The sequence below is a fragment of the Sturnira hondurensis genome, unplaced genomic scaffold, assembly GCF_014824575.4.
Source record: "Sturnira hondurensis isolate 20B ecotype Veracruz unplaced genomic scaffold, ASM1482457v3 Scaffold0024912, whole genome shotgun sequence".
Lineage (NCBI taxonomy): Eukaryota > Metazoa > Chordata > Mammalia > Chiroptera > Phyllostomidae > Sturnira > Sturnira hondurensis.
In genome coordinates, this window is record NW_028097543.1 from 1261490 (window position 1) to 1289419 (window position 27930).

At 50.3% G+C, this 27930-nt stretch overlaps 2 protein-coding genes across 2 annotated transcripts; one reads left to right on the plus strand and one right to left on the minus strand.

The window, feature by feature from the left end:
- Window positions 1–553: 553 nt before the first annotated feature.
- Window positions 554–11375, minus strand: CYP2S1 (cytochrome P450 family 2 subfamily S member 1). The gene is given in 10 exon segments (XM_037039011.1): window positions 554–1764; window positions 1848–1989; window positions 3725–3912; window positions 4960–5101; window positions 6587–6766; window positions 6916–7076; window positions 7492–7566; window positions 7569–7640; window positions 9661–9826; window positions 10859–11375. Coding segments are annotated over 10 exon segments (1485 nt in total). The 5' UTR covers window positions 11036–11375; the 3' UTR covers window positions 554–1582.
- Window positions 11376–14766: 3391 nt separating this feature from the next.
- On the plus strand, window positions 14767–27140 carry LOC118982102 (ras-related protein Rab-18-like). The gene is given in 4 exon segments (XM_037039031.1): window positions 14767–14836; window positions 26414–26508; window positions 26511–26864; window positions 26922–27140. Coding segments are annotated over 4 exon segments (738 nt in total).
- The last annotated feature ends 790 nt before the right edge of the window (window positions 27141–27930 follow it).

The window sequence follows — 27930 nt, forward strand, 5'->3', positions numbered from 1 at the left end:
GTTATTTTCTGGGGTTTGCTTTAGAATAATGGTGAAGGAGTGATAGATAAAATAGAACTCGCAGGAAAGGGAATAGATGAAATAAAAATAGCAGGAAGTTAATGGTTACCAAACGAAGCTGGTGATTGAACTATTTTTGAGTTTGAAAATTTTCTTACTAGGTAATTAACAAATAAAAGAATGCTTCTGGTTTCTTTTCTGAGAGAAGGCAGGAGGAAAAGGGTGAGAAAAGCGGGAGTAGGATTCCTGTTTCAGCGTCTGCTTTCGGATTGGGAGAGTCCGGGCGTCACTTTCAGGCTTTCTCTGGCCGAGGGCCCCCGTCCAGGTCAGCAATGCGTCCGCTACCTTCTCCCCGCTATCCCGCCCCCTCCCAGACTCACCGGAAGTGAGTGCAGGACAGGCCCCTCCCCCCCACATCTGGTACTGATGTCAACAGCTGGGGTGGGTGGGGGCCATGTTTTTCAGCTCCCGCCCAGCCTCCAGGGAGGGGTGGGCCCCCCATCCTTACTCCTTACTCACAAGGTCCGACACTGTCACACACATCAGGCACTGCCACGGGCCTGGACCAGAGGCCAGGAGCAAACTTTTATTGCAAATCAGGGACCTTCGTCGAGACACACCGCCGAAAGACCTGGCCCCTTCCCTGACACAGGGAGTTGGAGTCTGGCCCCTATTTGGTCGTCTAGCCCTTTCCTCTAAGTCACTTGAGACAGCAGGCCACTGGGTTTGTCGTGGGGGCAGGGAATGTTTTCGATGTGGTTGTGTAGGCTGCAGTGTTTACGGCAGGGGTTCTTCTGGTCTGAGTATCCTTGTGTCCTAGTTTACTTGGTTCCCAGGCCTGTGTTTACAACTGCACAACAGGGGTGTATCCATATTTGGGAGAATTTGGGGACCAGGGTGCTTGGAGAGGGGTGTCCTTGAACGCTGAAGGTGCGGAGGAGGCTGGGCTTGGACTCTGAGTAGGAAGATAGTCAGGACAAGGTCACGTGTGAGCTGGCTGTGTTGTCCAGTGCTTGGGGGCGTGTGGCTGGTGATGGCCATGGGCCTGGACAGTGGTGTGGTCCCTCGAGGGCTGAGGACAGTCTCTCTGTGAGGCGACACGACCCAGGAAGGTGTGTGCTCTTTGCACCAGGCTCCCAGAGACAACGGCACTGGTAAGTCTGAGAGTGAAGAGGGTGTGTTGCCCATGCGTATGGTGGCTATTGCTGTGGCAGCTGAACTCCCACAGGTGGGTTGTGAGTCCAGGGCAGTTATGTTGTGCACACGTTGCTGGGTTATCTGGGCATGTGATTCCAGACAGACTAGACTGTAGCAAGCTGGTGTGGCTGAGTTGCCCCGTGGCTGTGTATGGGTATGTGGTTGCGTGTCCCAACAGCTGTGTGGCCAGTGAACGTGGCCCTGTGGACAAGTAGGCTGAACATCTGTGTGACTGACCCTAGAAAACAACTACAGATGTGTGAATGTGGTTTCCTGTGGTGTCAACTTGTGGCTGTGGACACAGCCCTGTCCATGCCCATGGTCAAGGCCACTACCTCCCAACGCCCCTCATTCATTTGGTCAATACCAAACGAAGGGGTGGAGGTCAGTAGGGCCGAAGTTGCAGCTGGAAGTGGGGGGGGATGTTGAAAAGGCCACTGACAGATGGCTGGAGGCTCAGGGTGCTGGGCGGGCAGGGGCTCTCCAGGGAGCCGGCCTGCAGGATGGCGGTGACAAAGAGGAACAGCTCCGCTCGAGCCAGGCCCTCCCCGAGGCAGACACGCTTACCTGGAGGGAAGAGGATTATAGGGCTGGGCCAGCCCTCCTGGCACGGAGGCCAGCGGGTGGGGAGGGACAGGCCCAGCAGTTACCTAAGGAGAAGGGCAGGAATGCCTCTTGCTTCTTGAACCTTCCGTCTGCATCCAAAAATCGGCCTGGGTTAAACTCCTCAGGCTGCTCAAAGACGTTCGGGTCATGCAGGACAGAGCCCAGGAGGGGGAAGACCTCAGTGCCCTGAGGGGAAATCGTAACAGAACCACAAATGTGCCTCACTGCCCAGGTTCCCCAGGGCAGAGCATGAGGGTCTGTCATAGCATCAACATGCACAAGCTACATACAGGCCAAGCAGTTTATTTCACATTTTGTGTATGAGTACACACTTGTGTGTTCTAGGCACACATCTTCCACTTACCCAAATACATGCGTAAACTCACGGAATATTTTAAGAAGCCTAGGAAATGGCTACTAATGTGGTCCTCGTTTTATTTTATTTTATTATTTTTTAAAAATATTTTATTTATTTATCTTTAGAGGGGGAGGGAAGGAGAGAGGAAGAGAAACATTAATATATGGTTGCTTTTTGTGCATCCCCTGCTGGGAACTGGTCCCTGCCGGGAACCGGCCTGCAACCCAGGCATGTGCCCTGACTGGGAATCGAACCGCAATCGTCTGGTTCGCAGGCCCGCGCTCAATTTACTGAGCTACACCAGCCAGGGGTGGTCCTCATTTTAAAGATAGGAAAACTGAGGCTCCGAGACCTTAAGAAACCTGCCCCAGGCAACATTTAACATAGCAGAAGCTATTATTTTTCACATTTTGTTTTTAAAATTTGAGATATGCTGTGACTCAGCTGTGGCTGTCCTAAGTCACCTGGTGACCCAGAGCCCAGCTCTTTGCCTCTCAGGTCACCTGAAGGTGAAGGCAAGAGTGGGCCGGCAAGGGCTGTCCACCAAGACTCCCCCTGCCCAGGTTCAGGGAGCGCAGCAGCCTCGGCAATCGAGATTGGAGTCATTGAGTTCCCAGGGCTGTGGTGGAGGGTGAGGGAAGGTGGGGAGGGAGGAGAGGGAGAGGGACCTCCATTGCTAGGGACTCTGGCTAACAGGCTCTGCGTTGGGGAGGTGAGAGGACTCCAGAAAAGTCAGGGTCATGTTACTGCCATTCAAGTAAGAGAAGGGCAGATGGCAGCGGTTAGGTTGGGTGAACGTGGCAAGTCTTCTAACCTATGGGGGCCTCAGTTTTCTCATCTGTAAAGTGGGCATGTTCATGGTGTGAACATGAAGACTAAACATGGGCACAGAGCAGGCCCTCAGTCACAGGTGCCTGTTATTACTGTTGCTACCATCGGTAGCAGCTGTCATGCATAATCACTCATTAGCAAGTGTCCCTGCTGCCCCCCACCCCCAGGGCTGATTGCCTCATGGATTCCTTACAATCCTGGTTGATAGTATTATCTTTCCCAGTTTAGAAGAGGGGTAGATGGAGGCTCAGACTGGGAAGTGATTTGCCAAAGGTCCCAGCTGGAAGACAATTCTAACTGCCATGGGTTTGCTTTTATGCTCCGGTGAAGCTCAAGGAGGGAGCAGCTTGTGAGAAGGTGCTCTGGGTTTCTGGGGAGACATCGCCCCCTGGTGGTGCTGGCTCTGAGTTGCTCTCCAGTCAAGGGGAGGGTGCTCAGGCAGGCAGAGAAAGTGTGAGGAAGTGAAGGGACTGCGTGTTTGCAGCAGGTGTTGAGGGTGAAGGCCTCTGCTAGCCCTCGGTTCTCAAACTGACATACGGGGAAGCTGAGGCTCAGAATCAAACAGTAAGAGAAATGCAGAGAGAGAAAGAGGGAGAGGGGTATGAGAGAAGAGGGCGGATGATGCCGCAAGCGAGAGAAACCAAGATCCACAAGAAGTCTTAGAGACACAGATAGCAACAGACTCAGGCCCAGGCAGAGACCCTGCTGGGCACGGCTCCACTGCGGACCCACCTGGGGCAGGGTGTACCCTCGGAAGCAGGTGGTCTTCGTGACAGCGCGGGGTATCCCCATGGGCACCAGTGCCAGCAGCCGCTGCGCCTCATGCAGAACCGCGTCCGTGTACGGGAGACGGGCTCGGTCCCCCAGGCCTGGTGCCCGGCCAGCCCCCAGCTCTCTTGTCAGCTCCTCCCGCACGCGCTCTGCCCCCAAGAAGAGGAGGATTGGAGGTCAGACGTGAGGTGGGGACCTCTTCTTGGAAGCCCCCTTTTCTTGAGCAGCTGTGGTTAGGGGTGAGGCTAGTGGGGAGGCAGAGCCCCCCAGCCCTTGCTGAGCTTGGGTGCCTCATATCCTGTGAGTTGGGCACTACACCTTTCCTCTCTTAACTCTCTCAGCGATCCTGTGAGATAGGTACCAGTAACTATCCAAATGAGGAAACTGCGGCCCAGAGAGCCGAGGTCACAGCTGACTCCGTTCCACCAAGGCCACCAGACCCCGAGTCCCATATGCCAGGCCAGCCCACACCGCTGGCTCGACGTGAGACGCCGGAGTTCCTTACCAGCCCTGCACTGTCCCACACCATCTCAGCTTCAGTTCCTGCCCAATTTGGTTTTTTATCTCTATCCTGCCCTTCCTGGATGCGTCCTCACAGGTGGCTCCAGGCACGTCACACTCGAAGTGTCCCAAATGGGCCTCAGTGTCTCCCCTGAAACAGCCTCTCATTCCTCCTGTCTCCATCTCAGGGGAGCCCCATTGTCCCCAGCCCCCTGTGTGGAGCCCTGGACCTGTCCCCAGATGCCTCCCTCCCCCTCATTCCCTACCAGCTGCTTACTTGGTTGCTTGTTTTCTCCTCATGGCTTGACCCAGCCCTGTCCTCTCCCACCCACACCCCTACCCAGCCTTCCCTCCTTGGGCGACCTGTCCTCCCTTACAATCTACCCCTTCGTGGCAGCCCAAACATTTTTTCTAAAATGCTAATTTGACCCTGCCCTCCCCTGCCTAACATCCTTCCATGGCTCCCCATTGCTCAGATGAAGTGACAAGGCCCTGAGACAACTCCTGCCCCATTTCTCACTATGCCTCATGTGGCGACCAGCAGTCTCCCCGCCTCTTGCTCCTCAGACACCCCAGATGCCAGGCTCATGGTCGCCTCCAGGCTCTGGCTCAGATGGTCCATCCCCCTGAAATCCTTCCTCTCCAGCCTCGCTTCTGTTTTCCGGGCCTGGCTGGTGGAAAAGGCTCCTTCCTACCTTGGACCTGAGGGTATTTCAGCAGGAGCAACAGGGTGTAGCGGACCGTGGCGCTGGCCGTCGCTGTCCCGGCGAACAGCAGATAAATGACCGTCATCAGCAAGTTCTTGTCAGTGAATTCCGTGTTTGGATCCTGTTCCTCCTGGGAGACACCGGGCAAAGGGTGCTCAGAGGACACGATATGCAGGGAGCGGCAGCCCGGCCCGGCCTGGGGCAAGTTCAAGTTTTGTCAAGGAGCTTAAGTAAATGTTTGGGAAAGTCGGAAAGTGGCCTCTTGATATTATTCTTTCTGGCTGAAATATTTTTAAAAACGAAAGAGAACGGCCATCGTAAACAAACAAAACGACAAGTGTGGGTGAGGATGTGAGACCACTAGTCGCAACCACGGCCACTGTTGACCAGGATGCAAAATGGTGCCGCTGCCCTGGGGAGCAGGGGGGCAATTCCTCAAGGAGTGAGCGCAGAATTCCCACGCGACCCAGCCGCACCGTCCCTGGGCTTGTCTCCAAGGCAGGGTCTGGGAGAGGCATTCGTACACTCGCCTTCACAGGGGCGTCAGACACAACGGCTGGAAGGTGGGAGCCACCCAAGTGCCTATCGATGGATGAACGGATGCGTGATATAGGGGCTATCCATCCGATGGAATATGATTCAGCCTTAAAAAGACAGAAAATCCGCCACGTGCTACAATACACAGGAACTTTGAGGACAGTACGCTAAATGATGGATGCTGTACAGTTGCCCGTTACCAGGCACCTAGAGTTGGCAAATTCGTGAAGACAGAAACTGGAAGGGTGCTGGCCCCTGGGGTGGGTGGAGGGGCATGGGGACTCTTTTGGAGAGTGTGGAATTCCCGCTGTGCCAGGTGGAAAGGGCAGCGAGGATGGCTTGCACAACGATGCGAGCACACGTCACACTATTGAACTGGGCACTCGGAAATGGTTAAGATGGTGAGTTCTACAGTATGCGTCGTTTACTACAGTTAAGTTTTTTTATGAAAAAAAATAAAAGAGAAAAGGCATGGGGCCACAGCAGTAAGAAAAAATCCTCTCTCTCCACAAACAAGGTGGCCGCATTTATTCAACGGATTTGGCCCTGAATATCTCCCATAATTCTGAAATTCCTACAGTCCAGGACTCGTTGTTTCCACAGGAGCCCCCTTAATTCTCATTTTCTCATACACTAAATTGTTCTTGTATAATCAGCAAAGCAGGCTTTATCACTATAATTTGTTATTGCTAGGTTTCATAAGGCCATGGCTGTACGTCACAGAAAGGCCCCGTGTGGATGGGGGGAGCAGGGGGTGGGGTGAGGCCGTGGTGGCATTGCCTGTGGCAGGTCCCCGGGCACGGGGTTGAGGCTGCATCGAGGAAAGAGAAGGGAGATGCAAGAGACTCAGACACGGGTGAGGTGGCGGTGGGGAGGGGCAGAGAGAACAAAGGGCCAGAGAGAAGAGAGAAGCACACACGGGCACAGATGCCAATTCATGGAGATGTGGGGAGAGAGAGAGGGAGGAAAAGAGAGAGGAAGAGGCATGGCCTGACAGATTCCCAGCCACACCTGCGGGGCAGGCGGCCAGGCCACCAGCCCCATTCGGGAGACTCCCTCAACTGCAGCCTTCCCCTACCTTTGCCATCTTCAGCAGAAAGGCATCCACAACATCGCCTGCAGGGCCCGAGGTGTCCAGACTCCCCCGGTGCCGCTGCACCTGCTCAATGGCGAAGGCGGCCAAGGTATCCACGTGGCGGAGGAGCTGGGTATGGGGGCCTGGAAGGGGCTGCAGGAGCCAGGAGAACATCTCGTAGGCCTGTGGGGAGAAGGGCAGCTGTTCCCACTGGGGGCCTGGCCCTGCACCAGGGTGAAGGGGCAGGTGGATGGGGTGGCCTGGGGGTTACTTGGAACAGGTAGGCAGGAGCCTTTGGGGAAGGGAGCTGGAGAGGGGTCACATCTGCTTACCTGGCCCCATGGAGAGCTGATCCCCAGCAGGATGCCACCAGCCGCCTGGACCACAGCCTTGAACTCCTCATCCTCATAGGGGAAACGAAGGCCCAAGGTGAGGGAGCAAATGACATTGGAGGTGGCCTGGGCCAGCAGCAGGGAGGGGTCAAATGGCTGTCCTGGTGCAGATGAGGCAAGAAGTGTTGGGGTGGTGTCAGAGAGGACCAACTCTGTGGGGGTCAGATGCCGCCACGAAGAGGCCCGGAGAGAGAGAGAGAGAGAGACAGACAGACAGACAGACAGACACACAGAAACAGACAAGGAAGAGAGAAAGAGATGGACAGGGAGACAGACAGACAGACAAAGAAAGAGGCAGAGACAAACTTACAGGAGAGAAAGGCAATAGAGAGAGAAAAAAGAAGCAGAAAGGGATGTAAACATACCAGGAACACAGAGACCCTGGGGAGACAGAGACGGAGGTGAAGGAGGAGCTGGAGGTGGAGGTGAATGGAGCCCCCAGCCTGGGCATTGCGGGAGGGCCCTTCCACACTCGCAGAGAGCCCGGGGACCCTGGGCTGACCCTGCCCTGCCCACCTGCTGTCCTCTGGAACGCCTCCACCAGACACTGGGCCTCCGCCTGGATCAGCTCCTCGCCTTGCCGCTTCCCATGCCCAGGTCCCGCAGAGCAAGTGTGGTGAATTTCCTCAGCTGCCTCCACCGCTCCCCGTTGGAAAAGAAAACCCCTACACAGAAGGCGAAGTTCAAGGGGAAACTGGCTCCTCTCCCCATTCCCCAGGACCACCCCCTTCCTCCCCAAGAGGTGCCCTGAGGAGGCTCTTCTGGGCCTGTCCTGAGTCTACATCAACCTAGCCCAGGGATGAGGACGCAGAAGGTGCTTAATAAATACCTAACCTCGGGTCAGAGAGTGACATTCTCCTGAGCAGTGGGCAAGTGGGATCACGCAGGCGCCTTCTGTTCTGTGATTAACCAGAGCCAGGGAAGGTTCCTTCCTTCTTCCATTCATCTTTTCATTCTTTTTTACCCACTTACACTTTAATCCTTTTTTCCCCATCCTTCCATCCATCTCAACATTTATGGAGCACTATTTGGTCCTAGGTATGCACCCACCCCAACATTTATGGAAGTCCATCCATCCATCCATCCATCCCATTTATGGAGAACTATTTGGACCCCTTGCCCCCTGTTGTTTGGAGGTTGAACAGCAGCGGAGGAGAATGCAGCTGCCGTGCCCTCCTCCTTCATCTGAGACTTGCCCTGGACAGAGCCTTCGCTGCTCTGAGCTCAGTATTCCCGCCCATAGAATGCTTCCTGGATGCCTCCCACTGAATGTCCTCTGCCCACCTAGCCCTCTACTGTGTCCTCAGCTGGCCTCAGCAGCTCTCCTGCTCCCTATTCTCAGCCCACTATCCCCCACCCGTGTTCTATGACCTGGATTCCTCTCCCAAGCACCCCCAATTCCAACCCCGAGATCCTAACCCTGGTCAGACCCCATTCCCTCCCTGGGCTCCCACACAGAAACCCAGGGGATCCTTCGAACTCTGTACCCTTTTCCAGCTTAAAATCTACTGCTCCCTCCCCAAAACCCAAAGCCCGAACACTCTGGTGTGACTCAGGCCCTGCATGACTCGGCTCTGCCAACTTCTTCAGCTTTATTACTCCTCCCACTATGATCCCACTGTGTTCTCTCACTTCTCCAAAGGTGTCCGGATCCTGCACCTCTAGGATCCCGCCTGTTCCCCTGCTGTTCTCTCTGCATGGATTGCTCACCTCTCCATCCTCCCTGAACTAATTTCATTCATCCTTCACATCTCAACTCAAATGTCATCTCTGCGAAGCCTTCCTAGCTTCCTCCCATTCTCCCTCAACCCTCTACAGGTTCTGTGTCCTGCTCTCAAGGCTGTCCCTCTCATTTTGGAATTCTATTCTGTCCCCCCCTTGGGACAGAATGCCCCGTTGCCCCCCATTGCCTTATTGCAAGCCTACCTCTCCCACAGTAGGACAGGACACCACATTTGTCTCAGGCACCTCTGGGTCCCCGGCACCCAGTGCAGGGCCAGGGATAACGAAAGCTTGTCAGTTGAGTGAATGAATGCTTCTTTCACCTCCACACCTCTGTACTCGCCACTCCCCCTGGAACACCCTTCCCGCTCACCCTGTGAGTCTCAGCTCAGACACCCGCCTTTCAGGAAGGCCTTCTGGACGTCCTCCAGCAAATGGGTAGGGTCAGGAACCTCCTCCTATTCCCGCTTCCCCCACCCTGGCCCTGAGCCCTCTGCCAGGGATGCCCACTTCCCCATTCCTGACCTCTCTGTACTGTCACTGTCTGGTGACAAGTCTGTCTTCCCACTGGCCAAGGCACTGTGGGGGGAGCCGGATGGGGCTGTGTAGCCCCTGCTGTGCCGAGACTCTGGCTTTCAGTCTTAGCACAGGCAACGGTACATTTCTGCATGTCGTGTTTCCACGTCAGTTAATGCCCAGTGCCTTGAAAGCTCACCCCTTCCCCCCCAGCCCTAGGGGTTTCTGCTGGACCAGCTGGACCATTACCGCACCTGGTCACTGCTAAGCATGCGCTTTGTGCAGCCCTCATTCCACCTTCACTACAACCCAATGTGCAGGCACCGGTATCACCCCATTTTGTGGATGAGGATACAGAGGCATGAAGCCAGCCTGAAGGTCACGTACCAGTAAGTGGAAGCAGGATCCGAGGGAAGGGGGGCAGCCTCCACTCCACCCACGACTCACCATGGCCGTCAAAGGTCCGGTCCAGCGTCGCCAACATCCCCCGTCCGCTGAACTCCTCAGCCTGACCTCCCAGGGCCTCCTGCACAGCCTGGTGCCCAACCAGGACCACCACACGCCGCCTGGGTCCCAGGTGCACGGTGAACACCGGTCCGTACTTCTTACTCAGCTGGGGACAGGCAGGGAGAAGGGGGAGATGCCTCTTCCGGTCTTCATGTCTCCTTCACGACCCCTGTCACTGTAGGAGCCACCTGCCAGGAACCACCCCCAGGTTCCCAGACTCCCTCACCAACAAGCTCTCGTCCCCTCTTCTCACTTCCATAGCCCGTCCATACCCACCCAATTCTCCCAGGCGCCAGCAAAAGTGGGCAGCCGCAGCTTTGGCCTCCCCTCATTCCTCAACTCCCCCACCCCCACACTGGCCACCCTTTTCAATCACGGCTGGACCCTCAAATTCTGGAGCACACACTGCAGGGCACCTGCCACAGCCCTCCCCAAGACCCCCACCCCTCGCCATGTCCTGGAAACGCCCCAGACTCTTCTTACCCGTGGGGCACCTCTGGTCTCTTCTCACTTCCTCGTCCCACAAAAGTTGGGGCTGCTTCCCCTTCTCTGCCGCAGGAGCGCCCAGCTCTACCTACTCCCCCCCCCCCCCCCAGATTCTCTGCAGACAGATTCCTGGAATCCTCTGGCCTCTGCCTCCACTTCCCCCCCAGGGACACCTCCGTTTTCTTCTTCGCCCGTCCTCTGAGGAGCTCACCTGTATCTCCCCAGTTACCGCTCCCTTGAGACAGCCCATCACCACCTCCCGCTCCTCTCCTGCTTGACAACTGCCTTCTCTCTCTGCTTTCCTCCCCCGCCCTCGCCACCGTCCCAGGATTCCGAGGGCTCCTCTGCCCCGGGACCCTTGCCACTGGATCCGGCGCCCGGCTCTCGCCCCGCTCCAGGATTCCCTGGGGGAGACGTCTCAGCTCCTCCTAGTCCTGCCCCCACCTCGTCCTCGCTCCCCAGCCGCCCCCACTCCAGACCCGGCCCTAGACACCCCCCACCTCCGCTTTGCCCGGGACCCCGAGCTTGCCTCCTCCTTAGGACTCACGAGGACCCCTCTGCCCGGCACTGCCGTTTCTCTCCCCGCAGTCCCCTTCCTCCCTCCTGGACCTGGGCTCCTGCCTCCAGCAGGGGCGTTCCCGCAGCTCCTTACCCGCAAGAGCCCCGGGTACAGCTTCCCGGGCCAGAGCTGCAGCAGGTTCCCCAGCAGCGGCAGCGGCGCGGGCCCAGGGGGCAGGTGGCTTCGGGTCCGCGTCCGGGACAGCGCCAGGGGCAGCAGCAACAGCAGCAGCAGCAGCAGCAGCAGCGCCCAGCTGCTTGTCGCCTCCATCGCCGCAGGTTGGTCCCTCCCCTGTTCCGAGGCTCTCCACCCGGCTGGGACGGTCGGGGCAGCTCCCTTCCCAACGAAATCAGGTGGAGAGAGGCAGGGCAGACCGCCCCTTGCCCTGCCTCCAGAAAAACGCTCCCCGCCGCCCGATTTCTTTTTTCTAGACCCTCGCCGCCGCCTCGTGTTGAGGACACTCGCTCCAGTAGTTTTCTGTCCAGTTGCCCAGGTTGGGGGGAGGAGGATGGGGGGGGCGGAGACAGCTCCTGGGGCCGAAGTAGGGCGTGGGCAAACTGAAGGAACCTGGAAGCCGGAGACTTGGGCAGCCTCCAGGAGGCCACACCCCGAACTTGGCGGTGACCCGCGCGGCCCTTCCCAGCTCCCACCTCCCCACTCTTTGCAGTCCGGGTGCGCGCACGTTCACCTGTGCGTGCCTGCGTGGTGTCTTTGGGCCAATTTCCTCTAGCATCTGACATCTTTGCTACAAACTAGGAGGAGAAATTGACCTTTGACAATAAAGAATCTGAGGTTCAGAAAGTTAAGTCGGTTGGTCCTGGGCCACCCAGCTAACCAGAGACAGCGCTGGACTTTAAACTCAGGCCAATCGGAATGACTGGCTGAATCATTCGCGTAGGCAGCAGTGTGCATATGGGCGAGGGACACCCTGTCTGAGGCCGGGCTACCTGACTGAGTTCACAGCCTGGCTTCTCTGGGCCACTGTCAACTCTTGGAGAATAGGGGTTGATTTCAGGATTGTATGGATACGGGTGAGTGCACAATTTAAAACAGGGCCAAGTGAATGTGTTAAATAAATGTTAGTTACCATTTTTTCAACTAATCGTTATTGAGGTCTAACTAGAGACAAGACTTTCTTCTAGACTTGGGGATGCAGCCTTGAGTAACAGCGGATTGGGGCCCTGCTCCCTCCCTGAACTCTTATCCACATGCAAATAAAGTAGTAAGTTAAGATAATTTTCAGGTAGTGCAAAAGCCTACCAGGGGGGTGGGCTTGTGGGAGAAGTGACAGCGTCCCAGTTTAAGCTGTTTGGTTCAAAGCCGCCCGCCCAGTGTCTAGAGCAGCGCCTGGCACACAGTAGGTGCTCAGTAAATATCTGTTGCATCAGAGGTTGAATGTAGGAGACAAGGTAAGTGAGGGCAGCAGGGGCATCTTGCAGGGCCCTGGAAAACTCTTTGCATTTTATTTCTAGTGCGAAATGAAGCAGATTGTCAGTATACAAAATGTCCAGCCCTGGCTGATGTGGCTCAGTGGATTGAGGGCTTCCCTGGAAACCAAAGGGTCACCAGTTCTATTCCCAGTCAAGGCACAGGCCTGGGTTGTGGGCCAGGTCCCCAGTAGGGGGCGAGCATGAGGCAACCACACGCTGTCTCTCCCTCTCTCCCTTCCCTCCTCTCTAAAAAGTAAATAAATAAAATCTAAAAAAAAGAAAGAAAGAAAGAAAGAAACATCTAAACCTGTAAGAATTTTTATGAGTTTATCTCAGCCAAACTGACAATTGCCAGGAAGCAAAATCTCAGGGGATTGAGAAAATGCTCTGCAAAGTGGCAGTTTTACTATTTATTTTGTACATCAAAATAAAAGGGGAAGACATACGGGGTGTTAGGGTGGTCAGCTACAAAAGAACTCACAAAGAGAAGAAAATACAAAGTGGAATTTATTTTACTTCTCCAAGAAAGAAAAAGGGTTGGGTGCAGAGATGTGGGCCAGCACTGAGGGGTGGGGGCTTCGAGCTTTTATTGGATTATAATGAAATCATAAGTGGGTGGGGGAGGTTGCTGTTGTGTGGCCCCTGGGCTGTTGGGGGCACCTCCCCTCAGGAGGTTAGGGGTGGTTTTGCATAAGCTGCTGTTTGCTCCCATGTTATCTTTTGCCCGTGGCTGTGGGGAGTTGGGGGTGGGGTGGGCAGATAACCACATTCTGTTCTTCCTCTCTAGTAGTTTTCAGTCCTGGGGACGTAAGTTCAGAAACGTATACAGTGGCAGTCGTGTTGAGCAAGGTCATGGGCCTGCTCAGCTGATGGTGACAGGACAGCAAATGGCACTGGCTTTGTCCTTTCATTTCCTCTCTGGTTTTAAAATGGATTTATTCTTAATTTTGGTTCTGAGGAGTAGGGACAGAGATCTCTTCTTCTATAACTACCTCTGGTGGGTGAGGGGTGTAGAGCTGTCCCTGTCTGTGGGTCTGGGAGTGGGTCATTAATGAGAAGAGGATGGAATTGTGAAACTGGGGGGAAAAAAAAACCCAAAGCCCGGCATTCCTGCTGCCTGTTACATACCGAACCCAATAAGCAGAGACAGGGATTGAATCTCTCTGGGCACTTTATTCAGATGGCTGGTGATCTGAGAAGATGGCAGGTTCACACCCTAATGGACCATCTTACATTTCCTTCCAAGCCAGCCTTTTTATAAGGAGAACAAAGTGTAGGTAAGGGGTTTGGAATTCAGGGAAAAGTTAATTGGATTAAAAACTGCAGCATTCTCACTCTGGGCGGTGGTCTCTATCTGTGTCCTGGGCAGTGGTCCTCACACCCTGGAGTACAGTGGCTCAGATACCATCTATCTTCTTGGCCTGCAGTCCTCCTGAGGCACAAAGGTGGAACTGCTTGTGGTTTTCTGGAGTCAGGGTGGGTCATACCTTCAGTTCCTGGAGCAATACCTTTTACGTGCATTGATTACTAAGCTTATTAGCTATTACTTAAACTAAAAATTTCCAACTCTTGAGTCCTTTATCAATTGAACAGTCAGAAAAGCGAGAGCTGTGGCCAGAGGCCATTTGTGACGGGAATGTCCAGAGCCTGGACCCTCTGGTGAATGAAGGAATGAAGGATATTGAGGACACAAGGTCTAAAAATAAGAATGAAGAAAAAGCTCTGGCTGGTGTGACTCAGTGGATTGTGTGCTGGCCCACAAACCAAAGGGTCACCAGTTCGATTCCCAGTCCAGGCACATGCCTGGGTTGTGGGGCCGGGTCCTCAGTGGGGGGCAACCACACATTGATGTTTCTCTCTCTCTCTCTTTCTCCCTTCCTTCCCCTCTCTAAAAATAAGTAAATAAATAAAATATTTAAAAGTAAATACATAAATAAAATATTTAGAAAAAAAGAATAAAGAAAAACGCTGCTGTCCTAGGAAGGGAGATAGCCAGGAAAACCAGGACTAGATATCGGCTTTAAAATTCCAAACAGGGAGAGGCAGGGCAGGTAAATTCGGCATGGCTGACACTGCATTAGTAGTTCTCAATAATTTTAAGTCAAAGGACGAAAGAAAATGTAAAACATTAACTTGGGAGAAAGCTAGAAAAATTAGGATTCAATTCAGTTTGTGGGTGACAACTAGACACAGCGATTTCCATTGAAACACAGTTTCTCTCCTGTCAGCGTAAGAAACAATTCAAACCCGTGGAGAATTTTTGGTGAGTTTATTTGAGCCAAACTGATGAGAATTGCCAGGAAGCAAGATCTCAATGGTCTGAGAAATGCTCCGGAGCCAGCAGTTTAGCATCTTATTTGCTACATTAGAATCAAAGAAGGAGCCCTCAGGGGGAGGGTTACATGAAGTCCATTGGGGATAGATTAGGGATGCAGGAGAAAGCAAATTAGGGGGTGGGGGGGGCACCTCTGGGATTGCATAAAAGGTAAAAGGATAGACACATGGGTGGGTTCTTTCCATAGATGGGTAAGGGATAGTTCGCAGTCAAAAGCTAACGTGATAACAGTCACAATGAGGGGCTTTGTGGTCACCGCTTGTGCCCAAGAACTTTGGGAAGAAAAGTCACGTTGGCATTGCGAAGGTATGGCACAGATGCAAAGAGACACTAGACAGGCTCCGTTAAGGTAAAGGTTGACCTTTGTCGGGGGAAAGTATTGGCCTAGGCCATGACTACCTGCCATGGACTGCTCTTAGTTAATAAGGTTTCATGTTAGACCATCCTGTGTGGCTGCTTTAGGTCTCTGAGTTTGAAAGGCTGCGTCACAGACCTCTCCTGAGCGTGTCTGGTTGATATGTGGCTCCTTTTCCACACTCCCTAAGTCACCCTCGTTTTATCAAAGCGACTGCATTAAGTCTGGTTTCAATTTGGCCGGATGATTTTAACACAACAAGAATAGTAGTTGATCACATAACCTCTTTCAAGTCTGCTTTGCTGGAATTTTCACAGGAACCCTTAAACTGCCATTTAGTCAACCCTTCAGGGCACAGAAGCCAAGCCACACAGCTGCTGTCTGGTTTTGCCTGCAGTGCCTACAGGTTTGGGCGAATTCCTCAAGTTCTTGGGGTCCCTGAAATGTCTTCAGATTCCTTCCTTGCCATCTTTCAGGAAAGCAATCTTTGTTTCTTACCCGGAAAGATTGCCGTGAACCACGCGACAAATCAAGGTACCAGGTCGTTTCTCCAAGGGGTTCTTACTGGCTTTAGAAGTCAAAACTAGTTCCTTAAGGCTTTCTCATGACATCCAGAGTCCAGGTGAGGCAGGAGACAGCACAGGAAGAACCCTGAGACTGCAATATTGTTACTGGCCAGCGTTTGGCAGGAAACGCCTTTTACCAATTAGGTAGATTAAATAGTAAACTGAGGCAGGGGGGAGGAAAAACACAGGTCTCACATCTTAACTCAGCAGTCCTGAGCCTGGTCTGATAATATTGCCAGCTGTTCCAACATCACAAGAAACACTATGTTAGCAAGAAAGAAGGGAGTCCTTGGAATTCTATGTAGCGTTCCCACCATCTGGGAAAGAAAGCCTTGGAACTGCTTTAATCCCAGAGCTTGGAATGCGGGAGAGGGTCCCCGGTGCCCAAAAAGGAGCCCATAAAACAACTTTGGTTAATTGCCTACCCCTGGTCACGATCTGTTTTACGAGGGAGTCCCTGATGCTTATAGAAAGAGCCCGTGAATAACTCTGGGAAGTGCCCCAATTTTAATCAACTGTCTCCTGTCACGGATTTGTTTTACAAGATGAACAAATGGGGTCTGGAGCAAGATAAGGATTCAAGCTAACAGACCCCCACGCATACCTGAGTTTGGGTAGTCACATTCCCCCAGGAAGCTGGCACCACATTTACCCATTAATCAATATGTAACTTTTTTTCTCCTATCCCAACTATATAAGTCCTCAGAACAAAGGACGCTCTCTCTCTCTCTCTGGCCCAGGGTGCTCTTGGCTCTCAGAGCATTGGGCCTCTGGCCACCCTGATACAGGGTGCAGCCAAGGGGGAGCCCAGAAAAGATTTGGAATGGTGTCCAGAATGCAAAGTGTACAGGAATATTGGAGGAAATATTAAGATATCCTCACCCCCCCCCCCCAAGGTGTCAGTTGGGGGAAGGGATGAAGGGATGAATGGAGCAGGGCCATTGAGAGCTGTTTTGCATAGCAACAGTCTTGCAGGTAACCTCTGGAATGGTCATTTAACATATCTATAACCTTTAACTGGTTTCATAGATATGTTAAATAGCTGTGGCCAAGTTTTGGGCCAGGGAGAAGTGAGTGGCTGCTACCCAGGCTGGAATTGGGAGCTGCTTCTCGGAGAGAGTGCCTGCGAGAGAGCCATGTGGCTTTAGCAGAGTGAGGACCCCCTCTTGGCCAGGTGAGGGGGAGAGCCACGCTGTTTTGGAAAGATGTAGACCCCTGTAGCCATTAGGAGGGAGAGCCATGCGGTTTCAGCAGAGTGCAGACCCCCTCTTGGCCAGGTGAAAGGGAAGACCACGCAGCTTTGCCAGAATGGAGATCCCTGCGGCCAGGTGAAGAAGAAAGACGCGGCTTTGGTAGAAGAGGCCCACACGGCTTTGGCGTGCTCCCTTTGGCTGAGTAGCCTGGAAAGCAGGAGAGACTTTGACTAGAACTTGGTACAAAGAACTCTTGCCAGTGGAAGGTGCCGCATGACTTTGGATTAATTGGAGATCCTGCCTGGACAGGCAGGCGACACAGCTCACGTGCCAGCGACCTGAAAAACGGACGTGTGCTCTTTTCCTGATTTACGGTACCCGGAGTTGGGACAGTGGGAGAAGGGAGCGCTGTGTGTGTGTGTGTAGGTGTATATCCTTAAAGACTTTAATATTTTAAGGAAGGCATTAGGCCTGAATAGCATTAAATAAACATTTTGTTTCCTTTTCACAAATCTCTGGCATTGAGAGATGTGTTTCCAATTGGCGGCGGACAGAAGAACCCTATAGATATTAGAGTATCCTCCTTGGGAGGGGCCCCTGTTTTCTGTAGCAGTGTTTGGCATCCCTCGGTGGGCCAAGTATTGCCCCCCCCTCAGACCCTTGTTCGGTAACAACCCGGCCTCGGGCTGCCCAGGGGCTTGCCACCCTGGTCTTCAGCCACTCTTGCTTATGTCTCCCTGCTTTGCCCTGAAACTTTGCCTTTTACCCCCTACCCTACCCAGTTCTGTTCTCTTCCATGGGAACAGGCCACTGATAAACTGATTACATGCTAATAGATGTGCTGATATGTAATTCTCTACATGCGTCAGCAAGAACCAGGTCTCTCCTGTCAACATTTGTACAGAGCTTATCCTGAGGGAAGGTGATGGTTGCCAAAGATAAAGGGGAGTTAAGTGGCCCTGGCTGGTGTAGCTCAGTGGATTGAGCGTGAGCCTGCGAACCACACGATCGCGGTTCGATTCCCAGTCAGGGCACATGCCTGGGTTGCAGGCCAGTTCTCAGCAGGGGACTCACGAGAGGCAACTATACATTGATGTTTCTCTCCCTCTCTCCTTGCCTTCCCCTCTAAAGATACATAAATAAAATCTTTAAAAAAGGCGGGGGGAGTTTAAGTGAGCAAGGCAAAGGGATGAAGAAGCACACATCAGCAGTTACAAAACAGTCACATAGATGTCATCCGAGAAGGTGGGACATTCAAACTCCTTTGTACATTTGATGAAGTTGCTGAAAAACTGCCAAGTTCTGACCTCAATTTGGGAGGGGTTGGACATTGGCAAGGGAGCCTGGGCCCAAATAATGCTCTCCGATCCAGCCACCTCACAGGGAGGGGGCTGGGTCGCAGGTTTAGGGGTTACTGAGGGGATGGCCAGATCAGGAATGGCTGGAAGAAACTGATCTGAAGGGGGCGCAGGGGGAGAGGGTGGAGGAAGAGAAGCAGGGAGAAGAGATGGGGGGATGCTAGAGAGTTAGGCAAAGGGGTGGAAAAGCGGCTGGAGTTTAAAAATGCCACCCTTTTCTCTGCATTGAGAGGCAGGCCCCGTTGTTCCCTGGGCTGCTGGAGGTTTCGGGTGGTTTTGTATAAGCTGCAGTTTGCTCCAATGTTGTCTTTTTGATACAGGGTGCAGCCAAGGCAGGGCCGGGGGGCAAAAAAAAAAGATTTGGAATGGTGTCCAGAACTCAAAGTGTATAGGAATATGGGAGAGACATAGAAGATGTCCTCACCCCTCCCCCACGGATGTGAGTTGGGGGAAGGGACACATGGAGCAGGAACATTGCAGGGCTGTTTTGCACAGCCACAGCCTTGCAGCTAATCCATGGCAGGGTCATTTAACATATCTATAGCCTTTGGCCGGTCACTTGGGTATGTTAAATGGCTGTGGCCAGGCTTGGAGCCAGGGGGATGAAGTCACTTCCCCCCAAGATGTAACTGGGCGGCGGCAGGTCCCCTGAGTTACAGCGCCTGCGTGGGAGCTTGGAGAAGATTGGCTCCAGGACATGGGGCCGTACCTGCCCAGACTCACGATGGCAGCCCAGTAAACTTGGAATAATACAGAAATACTGGCAGGTGTAACTGATTGTGGGAGGAGTTGGAAATAGGGGTACAGAGGAAGATGGGCATGGGGATTTAAAACCCAGACGCGGCAGCCGTTAGAGAGAGCTACGCGGTTTCAGCAGAGTGTGGACCCCCCTCTTGGCCAGGTGAGGGAGAGCCACGCTGTTTTGGAAGGATGTAGACCCCTGCAGCCAGAACGGGAGAGCCACGCGTTTTCAGCAGAGTGAAAGGGAAAACCACGCAGCTTTGCCAGAATGGAGATCCCTGCGGCCAGGTGAAGAAGAAAGACATGTGCTTTTGGTGGAGTGCGGACCCCTGCAGCTTTGGTAGAACAGGCCCACACGGCTTTGGGGCGCTCCCTTTGACTGAGTGGCCTGGAAAGCAGGAGAGACTCCGACTGGAACTTGGTACAAAGAACTCTTGCCAGTGGAAGGTGCCGCATGACTTTGGATTAATTGGAGATCCTGCCTGGACAGTCAACACAGCTGACAATACCAGCGGCCTGGGAAAATGGACGTGTGCTCTTTTCCTAATTTCCAGTACCCAGAATTAGGACAGGGGGAGAAGGTAGCGAGCGCTGTGTGTGTGTGTGTGTGTGTGTGTGTAGATGTATACCCTTAAAGACTTTGATATTTTAATGAAGGCATTAGGCCTGAATAGCATTAAATAAACATTTCGTTTCCTTTTCACAAATCTCTGGCACTGAGAGATGTCTTTCCAATTGGCGAAGGACAGACCAGCCCAGTAGGTATTAGTATACCATCCTTGGGAGGGGCCCCTGTTGTTCTGTAGCAGTTTTTTGGCATCCCTCGGTGGGCCAAGTGTTGCCCCCACCTTGGACCTCTGTTCAGTAACCTTTTGCCTGCGGCTGGGGGGGCATTTAGTTTTGTTTTGTTCCCACTCTCCGGTAACTTCCAGTTGTGGGGACAGAAGCTCAGAAGAATAAAGTGGCATTTGTGTTTAACGAGGTCGTAGGCCTGCTCGGCAGATAGCGCCACAATAGGAAATGGAACAGGCTTTGTCCTTTCGAGGAGGGTGACGTAAAATTCTTTGGCGATAAAGGCTATACTTTCAGGGATCATTTCTATAGTCTGTTAAAATTCTTTGGTGATAGATTAGGGAGGTGGGAGAAAGCACAGCAGGGGAGCCTCTGGGATTAGATGAAAAGTAAAATGAATAGACATGTATTTCTTTTATGTTTATTATTATTATTTATTTTTTTATAATTTTTAAAAACTATGTAGTTAATTTTTTAAAAGATTTTATTTATTTATGTATCTTTAGAGGGGAAGGAGAGAGAGATACATCAATGTATGGTTGCCTTTTGTGCATCCCCCGCTGGGAGTTGGCCTGCAGGGAACCAGCCTGCAACCCAGGCATGTGCCCTGACTGGGAATCGAACCGCGATCCTCTGCTTCGAAGGCCTGTGCTCAATCCACTGAGCTACACCAGCCAGGGCTCTTGTTTATTATTATTTTAATCACCTGGGGGTATGTTATTGATTTTAGAGTGATGGAAAGGGAGAGAAGGAGTGAAACGTCAGTGTGAGGAACATCAATCAGTTGCCCGCCCCCCCACCCCCAACTGTGTGCCCTGACAGGATGGAACCTGTAACTTAGGCATGTGCTCTGACAAGCTTGGAACCTGCAACCTCCTGGTGTATGGGACGGCGCTCCAACCACCCGAGCCACCTGTCAGGGTGACACATACTTCTTTTACATAGGTGGGTACAAAGTGCAGGAAATCATGAACGTGACAATAATAATGAGGGATTTTGTGTACCGTGGTTGTGAATTGCTGGGTGGAGGTAGAATATTACTTTGATAGTTTAAAAACATTTTATCATATCTGTTATCCTAGATGCAAACAGCCATGGGCAGGCTCAGTTAAGGTGACCATTGACCTTTGTTAGAGAAAAAAACTGCCCTGGGAGTTGTCTGTCTCACTTTTCTATATTTTGTGTGTGGTATAAAATATTTTCTTATAGAGACTTCCGCCAAGATGGAGGCATAGGTGGAAACACTGTGCCTTCTCCCACAACTAAGTTTGACTACAACAAAGATTTGGAGAAACAAAGACACAACCAAAGGACAGAAAATTGAATTATACGGAAGTCCGACTACATCTAACCGTTCAACGGGGACGGTAAGAGGGGCGGAGCCAGCAGCGAGCAGGGCCCCCAACCCAAGCGCGCAGGCAGACGGGAACCAGTTGGGGTGTGGGGCAGACCGCGGGCGCATATTCGCGCACAGTGAGACAGACCACGCAGGCCCCAGGGGGCGAGGGCTGACGGCGGTGGCATACTCGCGTGCAGTGGGACGAAACGCCTGGGCCCCGTGATGGCAGCAACTGTGGCACCGGTGAGGGCCGTGGCGGACAGGACACCATAGTCCCTCTTTGACCCCGCCCCCACATATAGCGTCACAACCCAGCAACTTAGTTGCCCTACAATACCAGTGAGAGCCATTGTCCCTCTTTGACCCCGCCCCCACATACAACGTCACAACCCAGCCACTTAGTTGCCCTGTTCTAGTGAACACTTTAGGGCTCTGATCCTGCTATGGAACAGGCACGAACAACCCGAAAGATGGCACAAGAAGAACTCAAAGTCCCAGAGCCAATAACTCTAAGCGACCAAGAAATTGCCAGCCTCTCAGAAGCACAATTCAGGACACTATTTATCAGGATGCTCACAGAACTGGTAGATTATAGTCACAAATTAGAGGAACAAAGTCACAAATTAGAGGAACATATGAAGGCTAAACTAATTGAAATGAAGGGAGATGCACAGGAAACCAATAGTGATGGAAAGGAAACTGGGACTAAAATCAATGGAATGGACCAGAAGGAAGAACAAAACATCCCACCAGAAAGGAATGAAGAAATGAGAATTCAAAAAAATGAGGAGAGGCTTAGGAACCTCCAGGACATCTTTAAACGTTCCAACATCCGGATTATAGGGGTACCAGAAGGGGGAAAGAAACAGCCACGAGTGGAAAACGTATTTGAACAAATAATAAAGGAGAACTTCCCCAGTCTGGCAAAGGAAATAGACTTCCAGGAAATCCAGGAAGCTCAGAGAGTGCCAAAGAAGTTGGACCCAAGAAGGAACACACCAAGGCACATCATAATTACATTAGCCAAGACCAAAATGAAGGAGAGAATCCTAGAAGCAGCAAGGGATAAGGGGACAGTCACCTACAAAGGAGTACCCATCAGACTGTCAGCGGATTTCTCAAAAGAGACCTTACAGGCAAGAAGGGGCTGGAAAGAAGTATTCCAAGTCATGAAATCCAAAGACCTACAGCCAAGATTGCTTTATCCAGCAAAACTTTCATTTAGAATGGAAGGACAGATAAAGTGCTTCTCAGATAAGGTCAAGTTCAAGGAGTTCATCATCACCAAGCCCTTATTATATGAAATGCTAAAGGGACTTATATAAGAAAAAGAAGATGAAAAATATGAACAGTGAAAGGACAGCAAACACACAGTTATTAACAACCACACCTAAAACAAAAGCAAACCAAGAGGACAGCTAGATCAGGAGTGGAACCATAGAAATGAAGAACACATGGAGGGTTAGAAATAGGGGGTGGGAGGGGGAGAAGGGGGGAGAAGGCACAGAAAATAGCATAGATGGTAGGTAGAAAATAGATAGGGGGAGGGCGAGAATAGTGGGGGAAATATAGAATCCAAAGAACTTGAGACACATGGTTATAAACTAAGGGGGGGAGAATGGTGGGGGAGGGAGGGTGCGGGTGGAGGGGAATGAAGGGGGGAATAGAACAACTGTAATGGTATAATCAATAAAATATATTAAAAAAAGAAAATTTGCTTGAACCCAGTTTTTCCTATTAACATTTATTATAACTAATAAACTAATATTGATACTTCAAAAAAATATTTTCTTATAGTTGGAGGGCGCCATACACCCTCCCAGTTTCCATAATCTGACCCCGAGGTGGGTTTGTTTTTACCATGGCCCACTTACTTCCCACTGTGGGCACTCAGGTGCTGTTATTAACATAATTCCCTCTGGTTGTGCAACTGGGGTTTGTGACCTCAAGGTTCAGTCGGGCCAAGGCCGTAAGAACATGATGCTCCATAAATCCAGAGTCCAGAAAGAAAGAATGGTATAAGTAAACATTTTTTTTTCCTCAGCAGTTAGAGAGGGCCATGTTTTTATAGCCACTTCAGCTCCCATCTAAATTAACGTAGTTAGTGGACCTTGTAGGGGGTGAGCACATTCCCATAATTAGATTCTGGTGTTTATACATAAAATTCCTTTCTCAATATTCCTTTTCCACTAATTTCTACAACTTCCATTGGTTTTTTGTTTGTCTTTTTATTCATTTAGCAATAATTAAGTTATCAGGACAAACTATTTTCTTTTAACTTCTCTTTTACACAATGGAATATTATGCAGCAGAAAGAAAGAAGGAGCTCCTACCCTTCACGACAGCATGGATGGAACTAGAGAGCATTATGTCATGTGAAATAAGCCAGGTGGTGAAAGACAAATACTATATGATCTCACTTATAAGTAGAACCTAATCAACAAAACAAACAAGTGAACAAAATAGAACCAGAGACACTAAAATTAAGACCAAACTGACAGTGACCAGAGGGAGGAGGGAGGGGGTAACGGGGAAAGAAAGGGAAGGATGAATCAAGGAACAGCTATAAAGGACACATGGACAAGGACAGTGGGGGTGCAGAGTTAATGTGGGAGGTGGGGTGGGCAGGGCAGGGGAGATTAATGGGAGAAAAAAGGGGACAACTGTAATTAAATAATAAAAAATTTAAAAAATGTATACACCTCTTTCCTTACTTTTGCAATAGCATTCTGAGGAAGAAGAATAGCTGAGGAACCATAAAAATAGTTTTATTGATAATACAAAAGTTTTCTTGTACACCTTAAGTGATTATTGACAACTGGGCTATGTACACAAGGTTTGATAAAAGCCTAAAAAACAAATATAATAATAATAATAATAGAAATAAAATTATTATTGTTAATATTAGCAGGCAGGTAAAGGCAATCAAACAAGGCTCACCATGGATTTGCAGGCACACCAGCTTGGGATGGCTGCCTCTCTCTGATGCCGGCAGCTTCTCATCCTGGAGAGACTTCAGTCTCCACCAGAGGTGGAGGCAGGCGTCAGAGCCAGGGGCAGATGTCCGGGCTCTGTCAGGCATCTGATGAGATCCCTTCCAACAATGTTGGAGAGAGTCTTAAATTAATGTATTCTCTAACGGACAAAAATCTCCTTGTTGTAAGTTATGGTCTTTGAAGTCTTTGTCTTCCAGCAGCACAGTGTGAAATTGTTACTATTGGTATTTAGTGAATTATTGATGGGAAAGGGGAACAAAGGGATTTAGATATTGACCTTAATAAACTAGGAAGCATAAGCCTGTCTGCCTCACCAGGAAGCTACAGCTCTTTACACTCCCGGGGACTGTAGCATTGCTCTGCCAAGGGAATTAACGCTCTTCCCTCCCCACTTTGGTACCAGATTGTTGGGGAGGGGAGTTCAGGGGGAGATGATGGACCATAGAGGCCTGCCAGCCTAAATAGGTGTGGACCCATCTAAAGCCCATGACAACTTGGGAAGTCAATTAGTCATTTTGAGAAAGCACCTGGTTTGTTCCAAACCCAAGCTCCCGGTTGAAAGCCGAGGGGAACAAAGAATGCTCTGTCTTGCCTGACCACCTGCACTTGCATGGTGCATGCACCTGTTCTGTCTATGGCCCTGTGGCCCTAGTAGCTTGAATACCACAGCACAACAATGGGCCACAGCTGGGAACACACACTAAGCCAGCAGGATGTTGGACTGGACTGGACTTTGACATAAAGCAGAAACTGGACACTGGCTTTTGCCTTGGTCTTATTGAAGACAAGATCAAGCCTTTTCCATGGTGGGACAGGTGGAGAGGGGACAGTGGGAAGTCAGTAGGGGAACCCCCTTCATTTTATATCATCAACAAAACTCACCATGGAGCCACATTCCCCCATGCTGGTCTCAGGGAATTCTTTTCCTCAACATACCACTAGAATTCGTTCTCCACCAATAACAAAATGTATGTTACTAACTTATCATTCCCTCCAAGCTGGTTAATGAGCCCTTGATATCAATGCAGAATGTCTCCTTTTAGTAGTTGATTCATGTGTCCCTTCACCCAGATTCACAGGGCAGCTGGTGACTATTTCATAACAAGAAAGACTATGTTTACCATAGATTCCAGGTTGAGGAGCAGTATAGGGAGACCTTTTGGCCAAGAGAGATTAAAAGCTTCTGAAAATATACCTAGTTAAGTTTTAGTTGTACCAATTTATGTGTTTCACCAATCCAGAGGATTGGGGGTGATAGGCACAATGAAAATTCTGTAGAATAGGCCAAATATTACAAACGGATGGCATTATCTGTCTAGTAAAAGGAGTCCCTCAGTCATTGTAGCTCAGAGGGAGTTCCCCAGCCAGGAATTCATTTTCTCTATGATAATAATTTACCTACCATTAAGGCTTTGCTTTTCTCCGAGGAAATGCCTCAACCCATGCATCATAACTGACACATATTTGTATTTTTGAAATGGTAGCATTTGGATAAAATCTGATCACCATAGCTCAGATGGAGCTAGAGGAAGTGGGAAAGGAGCCACAAAGTGATTTGAACATATGAACACCTACTATACACTCTATGAGCTAAAGCAGTGGTGATATTATTCACTCCATGAAATCTTTTAGAGCTCTAATGTTTTAGTTCTTGGACATGTGAAAATATAGGGAATTAAGCTCCCATAGATAAGATTGGTTTCTGGTTGGGTCCAAGCCATACCTGTTTGCCTTGGGACAATAGTTTCCTCTTTTTGTTGCCATATTTTCTTTGGCAGCTTTCTGGCGGAACTGTATAAGAGATTTTAAAAGTTAATTTAGAAGGAAGTAAGGAGGATTCTCAGGTGGATACTTTGGTGGTTTAACGCTGCCTGTCTAGCTGTTGCATCAGCTAAGTAATCTCCTTTCGCTTCTATGGCGACAGTTATAGAATGTCTTGGAATTTTAATAATTGCCAATTGTTTCAATTTCCATATGATATCTAATAATTCTATAATTATTAGAATCTAATAATTCTAATAATTCTATAATTCTATTTTCCATTCTTTGTGGGCTGTCCTGAGAAAGTTAAGAAGGCTTACTGCTTTAACAATATTCTGAAGTTGTGAGTTGCACCAAAGGTGTAGCTGTTATCAATGTAAATACTGGCTATTTGATCTTTGGCCAGTTGAGAAGCCTGAGTTAGTACCATTAATCAGGCTAGTGGTGCAGATCTCACTCAGGCAAATAAGAACCTTCACTTACGTCTGCATGGAAGTTATTGTATATCCGGCTGGGTAACATCCCTGTTTATTTTTTTGAAAATCCATCTGTAAACCAAATTAAATCGGTATTATCAATAGAAATCTGCTGTAAACTATTTGTAGGAACAAGAAGGTGGTCAGTAAGCACAACACAATTGTGGATGTCCTCACCCTGCAAAGAAGGAAGCAAAGGTGCTGGGTTAACACTGTTGCTTTGACTTCAAGTAAGATTAGGTGCAGAAGGCAAGAGCCCGTTGGCTGACGGAAGTGCTGAGGCACATGCACGGCACCTCTTCTCAGGGAAGTTTTCGGAGCCAGACAGTGGTGGCTGGGCTCAGGGCGGACAAGGGTTGAGGAGGGTTGAGGCTGTGTTGACCACCCTGAAGAGCCTCATTGACACCTCATTGACATTGGTGCGGGCAAGTCTAGTCTGCTCTTGAGGTTGACAGCTGATACTTTTGATCCAGAACTTGCAGCAACGGTAGGTGTTGACTTTAAGGTGAAGACAGTTTCAGTGCACGGAAACAAGGCTAAACTTGCAATATGGGATAGTGCTGGTGAAGAGAGGTTTAGAACTCGAACCCCCGGTTATTGTGGAGGTGCTCAGGGTGTTCTGTCAGTACATGATATCACAAGAAGAGACGCCTTTGTTATGCTGGGTAATTGGTTAAATGGATTGGAAACATACTGCATGAGACATGACATAGTAAACATGCTAGTTGGAAATAAAACTGAGAAGGAAAATCATGAAGTTCATATTTAAATGAGGGCCTGCAATTTGCATGAAAGCATTTGCATGTTGTTAGAGAGGCAAGTGGGAACACCTGTGATGGTCTACATGGTGCCTTTGAGGAACTTGTTGAAAGGATCATTCGGACGCCTGGACGGTGGGGAAGGGAGAACCGGAGCAAAGGAGCCAGACTGTCACACTGGGGAGAAGGCCATGGAGCAGGAGCCTGCAGAGGTTATTCCTCTGTGTCATAAACTCTGGGAAATGCCTTCTCTTGTATATCTGATCAGATACTGATATCTTTCTGTACATATACAGGGACCTTGCAGTTTGCACATATTTGTTCTGTATCATGCAAGTAAATATTTGCAGGAAACCCCACTTACTGGCTTTCCCAGGTAAAATGTTATCATCAACACACACAGTTTGCAGTCTAAGGTTTTTTTATGTAACATAAAATCAGTGTACCTTTCTAAGTGCACTTGATTTTTTTTACTTATTTTTAGAGAGGGAAAAGGAGGGAGAAAGAGAGGGAGAGAAACATTAATGTGTGGTTGCCTCTTGTGCACCCACATCAGGGACCTGGCCCCCAACCCAGGCATGTGTCCTGACTGGGAATTGAACCAGTGACCCTTTGGTTCACAGACTGGCACTCAGTCCACTGAGCCGCCACACCAGCCAGGGTGCTTGATTTTATGATTTTACACTTATCATGTGATTTTTAAAAATCCACCTATCTAATATATGTCGAGAACAAGGCCTACTTTGGTCTTCTTTTTTGCTTAAATACTCCTGTCAATTACTGAATTAATTGGTAAGTAGAATTCCTGGAAATACTGGGAGATTACAGGTATCATCTGGTGAATTTCTTTAGGAATAAAAAAGAGCATGATTCCACAGCTTTCCTAGGATGCCTGTTGACAGATTCTCTTTTAGTACTAAGCAAAATTCTCTTTACAGCATACAGTCCAGGCCAATTTATAATTAAATCTCTGTTCTGATGTTTCTAAAACAGCATTGATATGTCTTTCTAACTTACTTCAATGAGTAGCTCAATTGCTTAACTGGAGTTTTAATTCTGTTATAC